This window comes from Camarhynchus parvulus, chromosome 1 (assembly GCF_901933205.1).
Source record: "Camarhynchus parvulus chromosome 1, STF_HiC, whole genome shotgun sequence".
Classification (NCBI taxonomy): domain Eukaryota; kingdom Metazoa; phylum Chordata; class Aves; order Passeriformes; family Thraupidae; genus Camarhynchus; species Camarhynchus parvulus.
Window position 1 is genome coordinate 2453526 of NC_044571.1, and position 18725 is coordinate 2472250.

The 18725-nt window shown below is 42.4% G+C and overlaps 1 protein-coding gene across 1 annotated transcript in view; it reads right to left on the reverse strand.

The window, feature by feature from the left end:
• The window catches only part of HLCS (holocarboxylase synthetase), a 141935-nt gene that overhangs the window by 110440 nt on the left and 12770 nt on the right, over positions 1-18725 (reverse strand). The window contains 3 exon segments of the mRNA XM_030970645.1: positions 12151-12333; positions 16614-17218; positions 17221-17487. Of these exon segments, the coding sequence (XP_030826505.1) occupies positions 12151-12333; positions 16614-17218; positions 17221-17487 (1055 nt within the window).

The window sequence follows — 18725 nt, forward strand, 5'->3', positions numbered from 1 at the left end:
ATCTGCTAATCCTGGGCCGCTAATTAAACAGAGTGGATTGTGCAGGATAGAAAAAAGCTTGGAAATATTTGGAGAAAAGTCCATTTCCACCTCCAGAAGCGCTGCAGAGATACGAAAACCAAACCCTTATCTTTTCTGGATATTCAGAAATACCACTGGACCGAAACACCAAATCCAACACCCTCTCACACGTGTTTTAATAGCAAAACGATTTATTATCAATATCTGTTAATATCAGTATGTGCTATTAATAGCAATATGGCTAAAACAGGAAGAAAAAGGAAAACATGCTAAAACAGGAAGATAAAAAGAGGCTAAAACAAGGAAAAAAAAGGAAAATAAGGAAAAACCTCCCATAATTGCAAAAAGCTCTCAAGTACATTCATTTAAAATAATGACAGAAATATTCTAAAGACAGAAGGACAGTTAAAAATGTTTCCAGGTATTTCTAACAAAAACCTTGGAAATTCAAATATTGATTTTAATTTGCAGCTCATACTGCTCATGGTAACTTTGGGAAAGTGCCCCCTCTCTCCAAGGAAGCAAAAAAATTAAGAATTACCATTTGTTTTCAGCTATTGTATTTTCTTTTCCATCAGCAAATAATTGTAGTGAGATGCCAACACCTAAAACACAGTTTAAAAAATGGAAAATAACCAGATAAAAGCTCCTGACAGGGAGCTGTGGTACACTCACTAGTCCTAAACCCAACAATTCCATCTTGGAAAGAAGAAATATCTTCCAGACCAGAAAAATGCAGGGGTAATTGCTCACTTCATGTAATAAGTCCTAAAATCAAAACATGCCAGATGCAATTTTTTATTTAGATCTTGACAATCGTGCATCAAAACAGAATTATTGTTCCTTCTCTTGCAGAAGAATTTCAAAAATACCTCCTGGAATTGATTTGCATCGATTCTGACTCCATGGAAATGCTGAAACATGCTCTCACAAAATACGCTTTTAAAACCCCTGAGGATTTTAAGATTTTTTTTTTTAATTCCTAAAACTTGACTTTATTCCACAAGCAGGGAACATCCAGGCACAGCTCTTAACATGAGACACTTTCTCCAGCTGAATGCTACTCTTCCTCGAAATTATTTTAACAATGAGACCAATGTAACTTTTTGTACTTCTGTTATGGCCTGTTCATCAGCTGAATGCTAAATTACAAAAGAAATTGTGATTAATTTCTTTGGTCCAAGTGTAACATCAAAAAACAATCCCCAAAAAAAAGAGCCATAAGCGAGTGGTTCAATAATCCAAATTAATATCCATATATATCCATAATCTCTCTTTTTTTCTCTCAGCAAATGAAAACAGCTTTATTTTTATTTAATTTCTCTGTCTGAAGTTGTTAAGGCATGGAATTCTGTAAGTAAATCTGTATTCAAGGGAAAAAAGCTGACTACAAATTTACATGTGGGCTGTTTGTCCAGCAAATGTTTTGAGACTCAGCAATCTGTGACCCCACTTCAAAAGACTTCAGTTTCCAAATGATCTAAACTCCAAATTTGAGTTCTCACCACATGCAAAAATCGTGAATTTATTACAATTGATACTCTCACACTGAAGAAAATATTCCTTTCCATGTTAAAATCTCCTCAATACTGATCCTGATGTTGCCTGGCTTTTACTATTATTTTAATTCTACATTTATCGGTTTCTTTTACAAATCAAGAAGTATATTCTGAAATGTTTCTTGAAGCAGTTCTTGAAACACTTCTTAGATAAATTCAGCAGCACAATTTAGCACAGGCTTGAGAAACAAATGAGAAACAACCCACACTGGAGCAGGAAAGTGATTCTCAATAAAACAAGCTGTAAAAATCCAACCTTGTCCCACATTTTAGTGAAACCATCAGCGCCAAGCAGCACCGTTTTTATAGCTAAAATTATGAGAGATGTACATAACAACCAGCAGCTGTAGGGAATGCTGGAAAATGCAGCAATAAAGTTATTTCCTCCATGTTCAAGCCTTACTCCTTACCTCTGCTCTTCAGCTGCTGCCCCATTCCCCTCTCTCCTCCTCCTCCCACACAGCCTCTGCTTTTTCATCTGCTATCAAACCAGATCCACCAGCTCTTCCTCCTGCATTTTTTCTCTCCAAAAAAAAAAAAAAAAAAAGTTCTTATCCTCATCAGTCAAGGAGCATGCTCTGATTTACACACTCCACGGAGAACTCTCATCCCAGCTTTTCTCAGGGCTGCAGCTCCGGGCCTCTGGCACCTGACTCACTTTTATTATTTATTATATCTTGTGTGTTTAGTAAGGAATGGGTAAAGAAAGGAGGTAATTTCTGCAACTTGAGGTGGCCAATGTGACTAATACAATAAAATCTTACAGAGATTTCAATAATCACGTATTTTTACACGTATTGGCACACGCATACACAAAACTGTATATAGAATTATGGAATCATACAGGTGCAGGAGCAAACTTCATCCCTGCTGTGGATCCTCTAGGAAATGCTGGCACAGATAAAACTGTGACCAGCTGAAATTCCCAAAATTAAATCACCTCATCCTGTGAAGAACAGCTCTGCATGATCTAACTGTAAAATACAGGTTGCCCTGATACTTTACACAGGAAACTTTTCCTGGGAGAAGAAAAATCCAAGTACCAGGAAAACAGCCAGGCACAAGATGTATTCTGATTATTTTTTCCCTTCTGAGAAAACCTTGCCTCGATTTTCCTGTAAATCCTTTGTCATCCACGTCACCAGTCCAAGTGATTTCAGTGGTTTATGCAAGTCAAACATGTTCTGCTTTTTGGGAACACCCACTGCAACCCCCCAAAAAAAAGAGTAGGAACTACAGCAAACTTTGTGATTTCAGCTAACAGCTGCTCTTTAATCAGCTTTTCACTCCAAGAACTGCATCGTGTCAGGCAGACAGGCACATGCCAAATTCCACTGCCCCTGCACCTGGAATTTCCTGATTTCCTCAACATGTCAGGAACCATGGCTGGAAATGAACTGTCAGAGGATGAACCCAAAAACCTCTGAGGCTGCCCCTTGCCCACCAACTGCTGCACGAGTCACAGCTGACAATGGATTTTTTGGAGTCTCTGCCCAGTGACAAACTCTGAGAACACCACGGTGTCTTTTAAATCAATAACCCCAGCTAAACTCCCATCTTAATTCTCCAGAATAAAACCAGCTGGATAAACTTCAATAATAAACTCTGTGTTGTATAACAAGTTTTTTTTCCTGCCCATTACTGGACAACTGGATTGTCAAAGGAATAAAATATATATTCAGAAGACCTGAATGCTGCAAATGCAGTGTTTGAAAGGAATAAAATACAAATTCAGAAAACCTGAATGTTGCAGGTTTTTATTCAAAGGAGTAAAATACAAATTCAGAAGACCTGAATGCTGCCAATGCAATGTTTCAAAGGAATCAAATACAAATTCAGAAAACCTGGATATTGCAAGTGCTGTGTTTGAAAGGAATAAAATACAAATTCAGAAAACCTGAATGTTGCAGGTTTTTATTCAAAGGAGTAAAATATAAATTCAGAAGACCTGAATGCTGCCAATGCAATGCTTCAAAGGAATCAAATACAAATTCAGAAAACCTGAATATTGCAGGTTTTTATTCAAAGGAATAAAATATAAATTCAGAAGACCTCAATGCTGCCAATGCATTTTTTCAAAGGAATCAAATACAAATTCAGAAAACCTGAATGTTGCAGGTTTTTATTCAAAGGAATAAAATACAAATGCAGAAGACCTGAATGTTACAAATGCAGTGTTCCAAAAGCAGCTGAAGTTTTTATATTTTTGAGAGCGATTTAACAGGACACTTCTATACATTTATTTATCCCTGTATTTATCCAACTTGCCCCTTTAATTAAATTATACGTTAATTAAATATACATTCTGGCCATAATGTGCTCAGAAGTGAAGCTACAAAAGGAGCCCTAATGGAAGTGTCAGACAAGCCCCACAACAATTTCCCATTGTGGGAAGGAGGCGTCACTTCTGAGCAATGGTAACTCGAGAGGATCTCACCAGGCTCCAGCTGATGCCAAGCCTGCTCTCATTTTCCCAGTCTCACTTCCATAAATTAGCTGCAGGCCCCATGGACATCAGGGAATCTTGAGGGTTTTTTTGGGGTTTTTTTTTAATGTTTGGAAATCCTCCACTTTTGTCAGATCCTCAGCAGCGAGGTCAGAGCGGTGCCAAATGCGGGGTGCTCGTCCCAGGGCAGGGATTGCTGCTCTCCAAAATGCCCCATCTGCTCCAGGGCAGCCCTGACTCCAAAGGCTTTCTCAGGAGTGCTGAAACAAAATCCACACCCAGGCACTTGAACCACAGCCCTCCCAGCAAGGCAGAATGGGACACCTGAATTTGGGTCCATCTGCCACCACATTCGACTTTTTAAATTGAGATCCCCATCCCAAACTCGGAGATAAAACTGAAATTAAGAGAAGTCAGCCTCAGCACTCTGCTGAGTAACTGGTACTCCAGAAACGCTCAGGCCTGCTGCTGCTCTCTGTCATCTCAAGAGTGAGAAGTCAGCAGCAGCCTGAGATCACAAATGTTTTAAATATATATTACATAAGCCATTCTGGGGGGATAATGAAATTTTCCATTCTCTCCAGTACAGAAGGAACATGCCTGCTGAAGAAAGTGGTTGTGAAGTATCATGCACACTGACTCGAAGCCAGCCTTGAAACATGAGAGAGTCCAATTCCATGAGTGGCACTTTGGTCAGATGCCAGCACATCATAACTTCACATCAGAGTTAGCTCCACACAAAGATTAAATGCTACTCGGTACAAAAGGCATTAACTTGTAGTTCTCACAGCAGCATAAAGCCCCTTTTTATGGAGATTGCTATAAACAGCATACTCGCTTTCACTCCTCAAAGCTTCCTGCATTTTCCAAATGATCCTCAAAAACATTCATTGAATCAATAGACAAAAAGTTGTTTACAAACCATAATGCAAAGGGAGAATGCTGTTCATTATTATGTGCCTACAAATGTGCCTCATGCCTGTTTAACAGGAACAGCATGTTCGCTGCCATCCTGCAAGAAGCAAAACAAAATCTGAAGTAGAGAAGTGTAAAATAAAGGCAATGTTTGCCAGATTCCCCTTCCCCTCTCCCCTAAATACACGGCAAATATTCCCTGAAGATAAACAGCACAAAAGGAAAAGGTATCTTTAACCACCACCTGGAATTACTCGGCTCCACATTTGGAATTCCCTTCACCTCCCATCAAGATTTCTTAATTGGAAATGTTTTACTGTATCCTGACACAACACGCCATCGATTCCTTGTGGAATTTCAAAGGCTGCTTTCAAACTGAGGAAATAGTATACCGGGGCAGTTGCTGCAAACATGCAAAGACATTTTCATGCAAATCCATCTACAACACACTGCGCATAAAATGCTTTCCATCCCTTCCCTGGTTTTCCCCTCGAAATGCAGCTCAGAGGTGTCCCCTGCTGGCAAACACCTTCCCCTGACTGCAGGAGGTGGAGGGAAAGCCTCAGCTGCATCCAGCTTTGGGAGCAGCAGAAATTCCTGTGACTTGAACAGAGCGACAACCCCAATGCGGCTCAGCTGGGCAGGGACACTGCTCAGGGCTGGGGAGTGCTCTGGGAACACCTGCAGCACCCCAGGGCTCCCTCGAAAACAGCTCCAGGAAAAGGCTGAAGGAAATTTAGAGAGTGAACAAATTAGGAGGTAATCCAGCATTCTAATAATCAGAGAATTCCAGAATGGTTTGGGTTGGAAGGGACCTCAAAGCCCAACCAGTGCCACCCCTGCCATGGCAGGGACACCTCCCACTGCCCCCAGTGTCCAGCCTGGCCTTGGGCACTGCCAGGGATCCAGGGATGGAATTCCATCCCAGCCCTGCCCACCCTGCCAGGGAACAATTCCTCATTGCCAAGATCCCATCCGAGCCCTGCCCTCCTTCACCTCAAAGCCACTTTTACAGGAGGCACCAAGAAAAAAGCTCATTTGTCACTAAAATCCTGTTCCCACCAGGATAAACAATCTCTCAATGGACCAGTTGGATTTTTTCTCATAAATCAGTAAAAAGCCTTTTTGTAGTTTCACAGCCATGCTGCACTATAGGGTTGCTTCAAAAAGTTGCCTCTGAACAAAGAGCCAGAAAATTTTCTTGAAAATTTTTCCTGTGACTGTGTCATTAGTCTCCATCATCTTCTTCTCCATGCCTTCCACCTGCAGTCACTGTTACTATTCCTGATATCATGGAATTATCAAGGTGGGAAGGGACCCCAGGATCACCCAGTGCCACCCCAGCCCCACCAGCACCACCCCAATCCCTGTCCCCAAGGCCACATCCAGACTGCTCTGGGACAATCCCAGGGACTCCAAACCTCCCTGGGCAGCTCAGCCCAAGGCCTGACCACTCTGCCAGGGAAATTTTCTGTGCCAATCTCCAACCTGAACCTCCCTCTGGTGCCATTTGAGGCCATTTCCTCTCCTCCTTTCCCTGCCCCTCCTGTCAGGAGCTGTGCAGAGCACTGAGGTCCCCCCTGAGCCTCCTTTGCTCCAGGCTGAGCCCCCTGAGCTGCTCCTCACAGGATTTGTTTTCCAAACCCTTCTCAGCTCCATTCTCCTCTCTGGACACAGGCAAAAGGGTTGGTTGTTTTTTTGGTTTTTTTTTTTGTGTTTTGTTTGAGAACAAAACAATTTTTCAAGGCGAGGTGTTAATTTAATGTCCCTCAGTGATCCAAGCAAGTTCTTTGCATGTGAAGAGAGCCATGAAAAGGAAAACCTCAAACAGGGCCTTGAGGGGCTGGAGAGTGTCCAGGGCAGGCAATGGAGCTGGGAAGGGGCTGGAGAATCCCTGAGGGAGCTGGGAAAGGGGCTCAGCCTGGAGCAAAGGAGGCTCAGGGGGGACCTCAGTGCTCTGCACAGCTCCTGCCAGGAGGGGCAGGGAAAGGAGGAGAGGAAATGGCCTCAAATGGCACCAGGGCAGGCTCAGGTTGGAGACTGGCACAGAAAATTTCCCTGGCAGAGTGGTCAGGCCTTGGGCTGAGCTGCCCAGGGAGGTTTGGAGTCCCTGGAATTGTCCCAGAGCAGTCTGGATGTGGCCTTGGGGACAGGGATTGGGGTGGTGCTGCTGGGGCTGGGGTGGCACTGGGTGATCCTGAAGGGTTTTCCCAGCCTTGATAATTCTGGAATGCTGTGACTCTCATTTTTCACTGCCAGGGCTGCCTTGGCACAGAAGTACCTGTGAAAATCATCCTGCCCTGGACTGATGCCTTGTGCAGGCTGCCCCAGAGCAGAGGCTGGGCAGAGCTAAAGAATAAAGCAGGGATTTATTCAAAGCATCTCCTCCATGGATGCACCTTGGGCAGCACCAGAGCCCAGCCAGGGCTGCACCCAAGATGAACCAAAATGGCCCCAAAATGCACGGCCGGGCACGGGGTCTGTCCCTGGGATCAGTTCTGCTCCATTTGCACCTTGCAGTTCATTGTCCCATTCCAGCTTTAGCCCAGGCAGTCCCACCCTGCTTGTTTTTCTCTCTGCAGCCCACGGTGTTTGTGCTCCTGGGCTGAGATTTGGATCATTTGTCCTTGGTGCCCAGCTGGAGCAGGAATTGTTTTGTCTCCCTGCTCTGTGCACAGAGCTCACCATCCCATAATGTGAAGCCCAGATCCACACACTAAAGCAGCACAGAATGTGAAAATACAAATCTAAAACCTGAGGCATCAGGACTGCTGCAAAATCTGCTCCACAAACTCAGCTTAATTTAAGCTTTTACCTCTACCAAATAAGTGGAACCCAAAAGTTTACAAATTTAACTCAAGGACCAACAGTTCCATCATAAATAAATTAATAAACACATGAATAAAAGTGTGCAGAGTAATAGAAGACTGGGGAGAAAGAATAAAAAGATGCTAAAACACAAAGAATGTATTCCACCACGGGACTGTGTGACAAGAGTTACAAATGTTCACTTGGGTACAAGAGGAGATATCCCTGATACAAAAACCAGACCAGAGCAGCTCTGAACTGCTGAATTTGGACACAGTCCCTGCATAATTTCATTATTCTGAGTGCTAATGAAGCAAAAAGAGGAAAACAATGAGTCACAGACTGTCAAAAACCGTATTCCTGGAGAACAATTCCCTTCAGAACCACACTCCAACACCAGCAAGCAGCAGGAATTAGGATTAGAATCCAGACACTGACACTTCCCGTGAACGCCAACGCTGAAAAAAGTTTGTTTTATGATTCGTGTGGCCCTTCTGGGTTTGCAGGTTTTTGTTGTAAAGAAACAGAAGTGAATTTGAGGAGGGGAGAGGGAAGAACACAAAACCAGCGAATGCAAACTCACCCTCCCTCCACACACAGGCAACTCAAAGCCTTGCAGCCCAACAAATTCCTCTGGATTTATTGGAAAAAACTATGTAAAAAATGATGGAAAAAATGATGAAGTTAAATTCCAAATATTCTTAATTGATAGCACAGCTATCAGTCCTTAGGTGAAGTTTTAAATAGATATATTAGTTTTAAATAAGATATATTAAATCCATTCCCAAAACCAGTAAGGTGCTTCAGCAAATACCCATTTTTATTGGTACAGATGCATTTACATTGCTTTATCTCTTTTTTTTTTTGCTACTTTGCCCTGAAAGATATTTTCATATCTAGCCAAGAAACAAACTGGGAAAAGCCTTCAAGTACAAAGGTTTTTGCTCGTTTCAAATAATACACATAACAAATTTAAAAAAGTAAAAAATGTTGGACACAAATGATTTATCAGTAATTTATTTAAGTCTCTCACTATCTGTTGGTCATTTAATATTTTTCTCAGCTCTTATTTAATTTCTGAGCCACAGAAAAGAGCAAATTTCCTTTCTGGAATAAATAATTCCAAGGAGCTCTTGGGTTTTTGTTCTACTGTCTGTAAGGCAGGGATGATGCTCATGGCTTTGAGGATAAGAGAAAACAAGCAAATCTCCCATTTGGTAGATTATACATTTTTGGTTCACTTATAAACCAAAAACCTGGGCAGTAATAAAAACTCTGGAGTTTCAGTGTAACAACCCCTGATTTTAGCACTGGAAATTAAAAAAAAAACCTGAGGTTGAATCTCAAGTCCTGCAACAGCCATGAATATGCATGGAAATATTTCAGAAACAATTGTCTCCAAATGTACCCTGAAATCAGGGTTCATTAGAGTGTTAGCTGAGAGTTCAGATTTCCCATCCTCAAAGGAAGATTTATTCAGGATAAAGTAACTGCACATTTTCTGGGCTGACTTAATGGACCTGGAATCTAAAAGCAGACTATGCCACCCCAGAATCAAGACATGGAAATCTGCTCTGAGCTGACTCTGCCCCAGCTACTGAATTACTCAAATACACCAAAAAAAAAATTCAGCCTGAGGAGTTTTTACTCAAGTTTTCAGATGAGCAAATGTATGGGTGCACCTAATGGGAGCACTCACCACTGGGACAAATCTCATTCTTCAAGGAGTAAATCCTTGGTTTGAAACCTTCTCTGAAAAACTCCCTGCAATAAAACACAATCCTGGCATTTGCGCCTGAAAAATTATCCTTGGAGATGGCTGAAAGAGCAAATATTTGAGAGTTTAAGGGCAAAGCTGCAGAAAAAATCAGATCTCTATGCTTGGAGCTGCCCCTGCACATGTGGGTGCCAGACACTGGAGTTCCCCTCCCCACAGAACACTGAATTTCCCTCTCCATTTGCTCTGCAGCCCAGCGAGAAAAGCAGAAAAAAACAAAGATGCTGGGTTTTGCTATCAATACTGGCCTCTAAAATTACATTCAGCATCAAATTGTGCAGATTTAATCAAGCTTTTCACCAGCATTTTAATTGTTCTTCGTTTAATTGTTCTTCAATTGTTGTTGTTGTAGCAGAATTCTCCCTGCTAAGATCTAAAATCCTTAAAGATGGACATGACCAGCCATTACTCACACAGCAGAGCTTTCATTTGGATTTAAAATATAATAATTCCAGTTCTGTTTGGGTTTTGTTGGCTTTTTTTTTGATCCATGCAGCAGGACTGCGGTTTTAAGGTCCGTGAATTGGAAATTAAAGCTTCAAAATGTGAATTCTGAGGAGGAAAAGTAAAAAAAAAATTCCAATCCACCCCTCAGGAACAGCTTCAAATTCCACTGCAAAAGGCACAAAGACCCGCAGAGTGGAGAGGAACATCTTAAATTCTTAATAATCACATTTCTATCAATCAGCAGCAGAGGTTTGACGGGATTATTAACAGCATCTCAACAATGATGCAGAAAAAACCAGATTTTCCAGGAATCTCAGCAAAGTCAGGAGAAGCTATTTGTTCACAGGATAAAGTTTAGAATTCTATTTGATGCCCAAAAGGTAGCAGGAAACAGGTCTGGTGAGAATTCTGATAAAAGATGGAAGAGGCACCAAGGGAATCCCACAGAATTTACAGCTCTGCTCTAAATTGAAAAACCCCCAAAACCAGCACTTAAAACTGAAAGAATTTTAAAATTACCCAAAAAACCCCTCAGTTTGACTTCTTCTTAATGGGGTAAAAAATGCAGAGCAAACCCAATTATTATTTTTTTTTTCATCATAAGCAAAAGGAGCTTGGGGTTCCTGAAATTAATTAGAAAATCTGAGCAGGTGAGGGGAACCAGGAGATTTCAAACACAACAGAAACTCCAGTTTGGGGATGAGGAATCATTCCTGAAATGCCAAGTCTCAGCAATATAAAAGTATTTCTCATTATTTTTGGTTTTGATAACAGGACCTTGAACTTGCTTAATCATTAATTGACTAATTGTGGTATTTTTATTACAGGGAGGTCTAAGAAAATCATCCCAAAACCACCTGCTGGCAATAAAATTAAGGATTTCCTCCAAAAATTCACATTTTTGGTATCTCCTGGCTCTCTGGGAAAGCAAGGAAGCCTATGGAGAAAAAGAAATAATGGATGGATGAGGAAAAATAAATAATTTGTGAGAAAGCTAAACTCTGACACATTCATTATTTATTTTAATGGGCTCTCTCTTCATTAGGAACTGTTGTTGTTACAAGTTGCAATTTCCTTTTACACAAGATTCTGGAATTTTATCAAGGTTAAAGGGAAAGACATCAAAACAATGACTACACACAGGAAAACTGCCATTAAAATATGTGAATAAAACAATTAAAATCATATGGAACCCCATTAAAATTAATAAAGTTTAGGAATAAAATAATGTATTAGTAGAATTTGTGATTTAAATTTTAAAAATTAATCGTGGTATAAACTTTAACTGAAGAATGTACAGTTAAAATATCTTTACTTGATGGTCTGCAACCCTGGAATATGCCACTAGATGGCAAGTTTGGATAGAAATTAGCTGAATTTTAATTTATGACATGTTTGAGAAGTCCAAAGGCATTGGATAGAAACAATCATGAAAAAAAATTAGTGAAAGAGGAGAACAAAAATAGGAAGAGTTCAATAAACAAGCCTTGTGTCTGGAGCACATTAAATACAAGCCAAAAGGGTTAAATGGGTTTTAGTGTTGTTTCCACATTGCCACACAAATGGAGAACCAGTCCACACAGGATTTTGAGGTTATATTTTAAAGAAAAACGAGTGAAAGTCCCTGTTTTATACATTCCTGACAACTGCTCCGAGCAGTGTCTCACATGGATGAGAGCAGCACTGAGAGCTGACATTTCAATTTCAAATATTCCCAGGAAATATTGCAACACCCTCAGGAATCAGGGATTGATTTCCCTGTGCCATCAGCCCCTTCCCATTCCCCGCTCTTCACCATTCCCATTTCCTCTTTTGTTGCCAGCCTGTGCAGAATTTTTTATCTTGATTTAATATCAAGAGATTCATTTTTTATCTTGATTTTACATTTAAAAAATAATAAATCCTGTCTTTTAAAGCAGTTCTTTCTGTAGCTCTCTACAGCCTTCAAATGCAACAGCATTAAAAAGTTCTTAACAGAAATATAGAAATAGAATGAAATTAACCCTGCACAATTCCCCTGTGGTGAAATTCAGAATTCCTTCTGGCAGGAACCAAAACTGATGGATTAAAAATGGAACTTTTTGCTTACCTGAAACATCTGTTGAAAACTCTCCAAACAAAACCACCAGGCTTTAAGAGAACACTGAATTTCCCCGGCAGGGTAAATCCCAGCTTACCTCATCAGGAGAGAGCAGGTAAATGGGGGTTAACTCAGGAATTGCACTGGATTCACAGCTCAGCCCCAGGCAGGTCAGGATCTCCCTGAGAACTTCGTATCTCTTGGAATTGCTCATTTTGAGCAAATTAAAATCCTCTTCAGTCTGCACATCCATGGAATTGCTGTCCAGCTCCAAATGGGCCTGGCAGGATGAATAAAAAAAGAAAATCAGTTTCTAATTCAGGGATCACAGCCATCAATACACCACAATTTCCCCTGAAACCTACCCAAAATTTCCCCTCTTAATCAACTTTTTCTGGAGGAGTTGATCAAATTTGTATTTACCAACTTAAATTTAACTTTCTGCTTTTCAGGTCTGCCAGAACCAGCAGCAAGGTTGGTAATTTTATATTTTGTACATGAACGGAATTCCATCACAATTAAAATGGCATTATGACTGAAATTCCATTAAAAGTGAAATTCCATTAAAAGTGAAATTCCATTACAACTGAAACTCCATTAAAAGTGAAATTCCATTAAAAGTGAAACTCCATTACAACTGAAATTCCATTAAAATCATATTAAAATTGGAAGAGCTTTTTAGAAGTTGTACAAGGTAAGGAGAACTCAAGCAATTCCCATGAATTTAGTGGAAATCAGTGCAGATAAAGAAATCCTTCTGCCTAAAAAGTTACTTTTTCACCTGCTAGAAAATCACTCCTCATGGTTGAAGCAGATGCTTAGAAGTTGAAATTAAATGCAAGAGGGAAAAAAATCCTTCATAAACTCCTTTTTGGCTCTTTTTTTCTGCTTTTCCAAGATATTTCAAAGCCATTGTAAGCTGGAACCCTGAATTTGAGACTTGAGAATTCCAGACTTTCTGTGCTGCCAGGCACTGACCCCCAGGAGAACACTGCACTGACCTGAGGCCCTGGAGAAGCTTCCAAAATTCAAGAATAAAACTGAGATTAAAGATGTGGAGTTTGGATAGAAGTGTGTGATATCACAGGGTGGGAAACTCAGAGTTGAAGGGTTTAGAACACAGGAATGGATAGAAAGCAAGATGGAGGTTTTAGGGTGGAGGCTGCTCCTTCTTCTTCACCTTCTTCTCCATGGGTTTGGGTGGTTTTGTGTCATTGGATAAAAAAGTCCCCATTGCAGGCACAGGTGGTTGGTTATTGGGTTAAAAGTGAAAATAATTGAGGTGTCATTTCTTAATTGGACAGTTTATCCTTCAAAGGCCTTGTAGAGAGAGACAGGGCTCCATTTTTAGTTTGTTGGAGTGAAGTGCTGCAGAACTCAGGGTTTGTGAGACTGTGACAGAGATAAGAACTGATAAACATCTGCGTCCCAACAAGAAATAACCCTCTCACACATTTCATCCCGACCTTGGCAAAAAATTCCCAAAGAATCCACACTTGTACTCTCTGCAGATTCATTTACTGCTATTAAATAAAGCCCTTATTTTTGTTCATTTCTTCCATTTTGCAAAATTTCATTATGTCCTTTGTGTTTTACATATTTTCAGTGACATTCAGGGAAATCATTGAGTGTGGCTGCCCCTGCATCCCTGGCAGTGCCCAAGGCCAGGCTGGACACTGGGGCTGGAGCAGCCTGGGGCAGTGGGAGGTGTCCCTGCCATGGCTGGGGTGGGATGAGATAATTTTAAGATCCTTTCCATCCCAAACCATTCCATGACTGTAAAAAAAAAATACATTTAAAAGGAGGCAGGACACACCCACCCACCAGAGGAGTAGAGAAAAAAGAGAAACAAATCTGCCAGAATATTTCCTGGCTGATGTCACTGCCTGGAAACAATAACGGCTTTTCAAAAACAGGCTGGAAGTCATTCAGAATTATAAAATATCCCACTAATCCTTTTAATCTGATTTTTGAAGCTGTGCTCTGATGCTCTTCTCTTTTTCCTGGGGAAAACCTCTGGAGTGTTTAAGTTTTACTGCAGCAGGAGGATCAATTGAAAGGGCGCAGCAAAGCACAACCTGCAGGGACACAATCAAATCCATTTTCTGGGTGGCAGAGCTGCCTACAAAAAAAGCAACAAATATCCTCCAATGTCTCACAGAGCTCCCAAAAACCCAGCAGATTTAAGCTGATAAAAGACAAAAACACTTCTAAGAACCCCCTGAATATTTCTGAGCTCTGTGACTGCTGCAAGAGTCTTGCTACCTGATCCCTGAGCAGTTAAATTTCAGTGCTCTGGGCTCCTGAGAAAGTTCCCTACCTAAAATATTGATAAAAAATAGAACCTTCCATAAAGCTGGCTCATCTTTTATATTCCCTAACTTAATCCTGGGAAACAAATCTTGCTTTGCTTTTCTCAATGATCTATTCCCTAAACTTCGTGGTCCCTCTTATCAGCTTTTCCATCACCCAAAACTTTAGCAGGGAATATTTAAATAATTTCCATCATCAGTGACCAACATTTACCTTCCCATGGAAGCTTCCTCACCCATTATCCAGAAGGTAAAATGAAGAAAAAAAATAAGAAAAAAAATATTATGAACACTTGACCTTATGTGTTTGGTTTTTTTGGGGTGGGGTTTTTTTTGGTGTTTTTTTTGTTGTTGTTGTTTTTTTGGGGTTTTTTTTGGTTTGGTTGGTCTTTTGTTTGGTTTTTTTGGGGTTTTTTTTTAAATGATTTTCTGTTGTTGTTGTTTGGTTGGGTTTTTTCTTTTGTTTGATTTTTTGGTTTTTATTGGGTTTTTTGGGGTTTTTTTGGTTTTTTTTTGGTTTTGGGGTTTTTTGTTTGTTTGTTTTGTTGTTTTGTTGTTGTTGTTGTTTCTTTGAGGGTTTTGGGCTGTTTTGATGGTTTTTTGACCAGAGATCACAATACCATGACATTGGAGAGGCACCTACCTCCTGGGATATTATTTTTAAATGAAATTAATGATTTTGGCTCATCCTAGACTACCCCAATTCCACCCCCCAGATTCTCTGAGCTATTTGATAGCTGCAGGATATTAAACATTTAAACCTTTAAAGCCTGAATAATGATTCAGGGAACAAAAAAAAAGTTTCCAGCAGAGTTTATTCTGCACTTCTTGCTCTGCCAGAATTCCTATTCTTGTAAGGATTTGGTGGGATTTATTTCCCACCTCCCCAAATCTGCTCAAGCTGTATTCCTGTAGCACCTCCAGCAGGCAGAAAGGGGAAGCTCTGCTCTGGAAAATGAGAAAATCCCAGAATAATTGGGGCTGGAAGGGACCTCTGGAGGTGACCCACTGAACCCCCTGCTCAGGCAGGCTCACCTGGAGCAGGTGACACAGGGAAGGGTCCAGGTGGGTCTGGAATGTCCCCAAAAAGGGAGACTCCATCACCTCCCTGGGCAGCTGTTCCAGGGCTCTGCTCCCTCCATGGAAGGAAATTCCTCCTGGAGTGCAGATGGAACTTTCTGGGTTTGGCTGGTGGCCACTGCTGCCTGTGCTGCCGCTGGGCTCCCCTGGGAGGTCTGGCACCATCCTCTGACACCCCTTGGAGATATTTCCTCATATTAATGAGTAAAATTCCTGCTTCCTACACAAAACTTTGTTTTACCTTGCATGATCCACGGTGAAAATAAAAAAATGTTTTCCCAGCAGTGACATTCCCCTTCTTTAACATCAAGTGAAACCCGCCCTGCACATCCAGGACATCCATTTACACCTGGGAATGGCTCCCACTGGGAAAGGGGAGATTTGGGTGGGATATGGGGAAGGAATTCCTGGTTGGGAGGGGGGCAGGGGCTGGGATGGAATTCCCAGTGAAGCTGTGAAGCCCCTGGATCCCTGGCAGTGCCCAAGGCCAGGTTGGACACTGGGGCTGGACCAGCCTGGGACAGTGGGAGGTGTCGCTGCCATGGCAGGGGTGGCACTGGGTGATCCCTAAAACCCCTCCCAACCCAAACCATTCTGGGATTCCGGGATTCTCTGGCTGCTTTTCTGTTTGAACCTGTGATTCCTTCTCCCCTCTGAGCACTTTTCCCATCCTTTGCCCAATCCTCACAGCAGGCAAACCTCGTGCCATGGCTGTTGTGGTTTTGGCCCATCCCATTCCTGGCCTGGTGCATTGTCCTGTGAACTTGGAAAAATCCCTTGGAGACCTGGATTTTGCCTCAGTCCCTGTCCCTTTGGCAGTGCCAGGACCCAGGGGATGGCTCCCAGTGCCAGAGGGCAGGGCTGGATGGGATCTTGGGGAAAAATCCTTCCCTGGCAGGGTGGGGATGCCCAGAGCAGCTGTGGCTGCCCCTGGATCCCTGGCAGTGCCCAAGGCCAGGTTGGACACTGGGGCTTGGAGCAGCCTGGGACAGTGGGAGGTGTCCCTGCCATGAGGGGTGGCACAAAATGATCTCTCATTCCCCTCCCAACACAAACCACTCCATGATTCCACACCTGCCCTTGACAGGAACCCCCAAGACCACGCAATGGGAACAACTGTTTAGGATTGCACACCAAGCAGCAACGAGGGAACGAATGCTCACAGTACCTGGGACAGGATGGCTTCCCCTCCACGGCTCCCATGGGTCAGGTGCACAATCACTGAATCCTCAGCAGCATTGCTCAGTCGGCTCAACACCTTCACTGTGCTGCCATCTCCCTTCATCCCCTCCTCAAAAACACAGCCACTGAGCAGCAGGCTGAGCTTCACCTCCGTGCTGTCCTTTTTGGACACCACCAGCTCGTGCACCACCCTCCTCAGTTTGTTCTTGTGCTTTATCTGCACGCCCCCGAAGGTGAAGGACGAAGAAAGGCCAAGAATCTTGCCCCCTTTGGAGAGGAATCTCATGAACTGCCTGTGGACGCCCTCGGGGATGGGCTCCTCTGTGGCAATGAGCAGCAGCAGGGAGTTTTCAACCCAGGGCTCTCTGAGCACTTGCTCCTGGCGCAGCGGGTACAGGGTGTAGCTCTCAGCACTGAGGCACTCCCTCAGCACCGCCTTCACCTGCTCCAACCTCCCTTCGGCAGCCTCGGAGCCCAGGTAAATCAGGACATTCGGGGGTTTCCCAGCCAGGTTCATCCTTTTGATTCCTTTTTGCAGACTTTGGAGCTCCTTCTCCCGCCCTGTGCCGCCGCAGTCCTGGGGCAGCTCGCGATGTTTTCTGCAGAGGCAAATTTCACCGACTCGATGGTGCTGCTCTCCAGCTGCAGGCACTCGTGGCAGCTGGAGAGGTGCAAGTGGTGGTGTTCCCCACCTCCTGTTTCCTCCTTTTCCCTTTCCTCTTCCAGCTTGGATTTGCCCTCCTCAGCTTGTGCTAATCCTGATTTCCCAGCAGGAGTTACTGCATCCATGCCCGTGCTTTTCTCTTCCTCTTTTCTCTCCTTTGCCAACTCCTTCAGAGCTGATTCCTCTAAATGGACAGCTGGAAAAGGTAAAGATACCAAAAAAAGGGTTAAAAAAATGAGATTAAAAGGGTTAGGATAAATATCATTAACAGCAGAATTCAATTTCAGCACAAATTCCCTGTAACAGCAAGAATTTCACTTATTTGACACAACAAATCCTATTTCCCCCCAGGACAACAGAGATTTGCATTCATACCATAAATCTAAAGACAAAATGAAGAAAAGAAAATACCTCTGGAAAAATAAGGAGGGCAGGGTTTAAAAGTGCTGCTGTTTTGAAATAAGCTGTTTTGAAATAAGCTAATAAAGTGATGGTGTTGGGTAAGACAGATATTGAACCACGTCCCTTGCACTGCTGAAGGCTGCAGATAAAGGCTTGGCATGAGAAAAGGGAGTAAAAAGAGATTTGAACAGATTTCAGCCTGCAGAAAGGCAGAGAGATCCAGCACAGCAAGATTCGGGAGCTCAGAATCCAAGGGAAAACAAGAAAAGATGAAGAACTGTTAAAAATTCCCCTTTTCCCCTGAAAATGACAGGAATGCGAAGAGAAGTCAGAGCAAATACAAGTGAGAAGAGAAGAGCAAAGGTGATTATTGCCAGCAAGAAATGTGCAGAGCAAAAGGGAGAGAAAAACTACTCATCACAAGGGAGGGCTTCAAGGCAAAATCTGAAACATTTCACTGAATCCTCCCCCCCTCACACACAACCAAACCAATTTATTGTGCTTTTAAATCCAGGGAGAAACCTGATGAACAAAATTTTGTTGATCCAACCTCAATCCCTTTCCTTATTATGAAACTACATCCCCCTTGGAGCAGATTTGAAGCAAGATTTGAGCAAGATTTCTTCTTTTTTTTGATATGCCAAGGGAATTTCAGAGCTCCCAACCTCTGTTACTCCATCCAGAGGCTCCCCCAGCCTGCTCTGGAGCAGCTTCCACACAGCACTGGAAGCAAAAGGAGGCAGAAAACCTCTTAAAAAGGGACTGACTGGGACACTCTCAGCTTCCACCCTTCCTTGGGGGAATGTTTATGCAGAACAGCACCAAGAGAGACAGAATTTCCCATCAGATTCTTTTGGGAGAATATTCCTGTCCTCTTGCACTTCAGCTGAGTGTTGTTGATTTTGTCATTCCTTCATTTCTGCCTGTGCACCGTGATCTACATCAAATAAAACAGCAAAGCAAAAACAAACCTCATGAAAAAGCCTAAAAAATCCCACCCCAAATTGTTCCCAATCCATGTTCAGCTCTGAA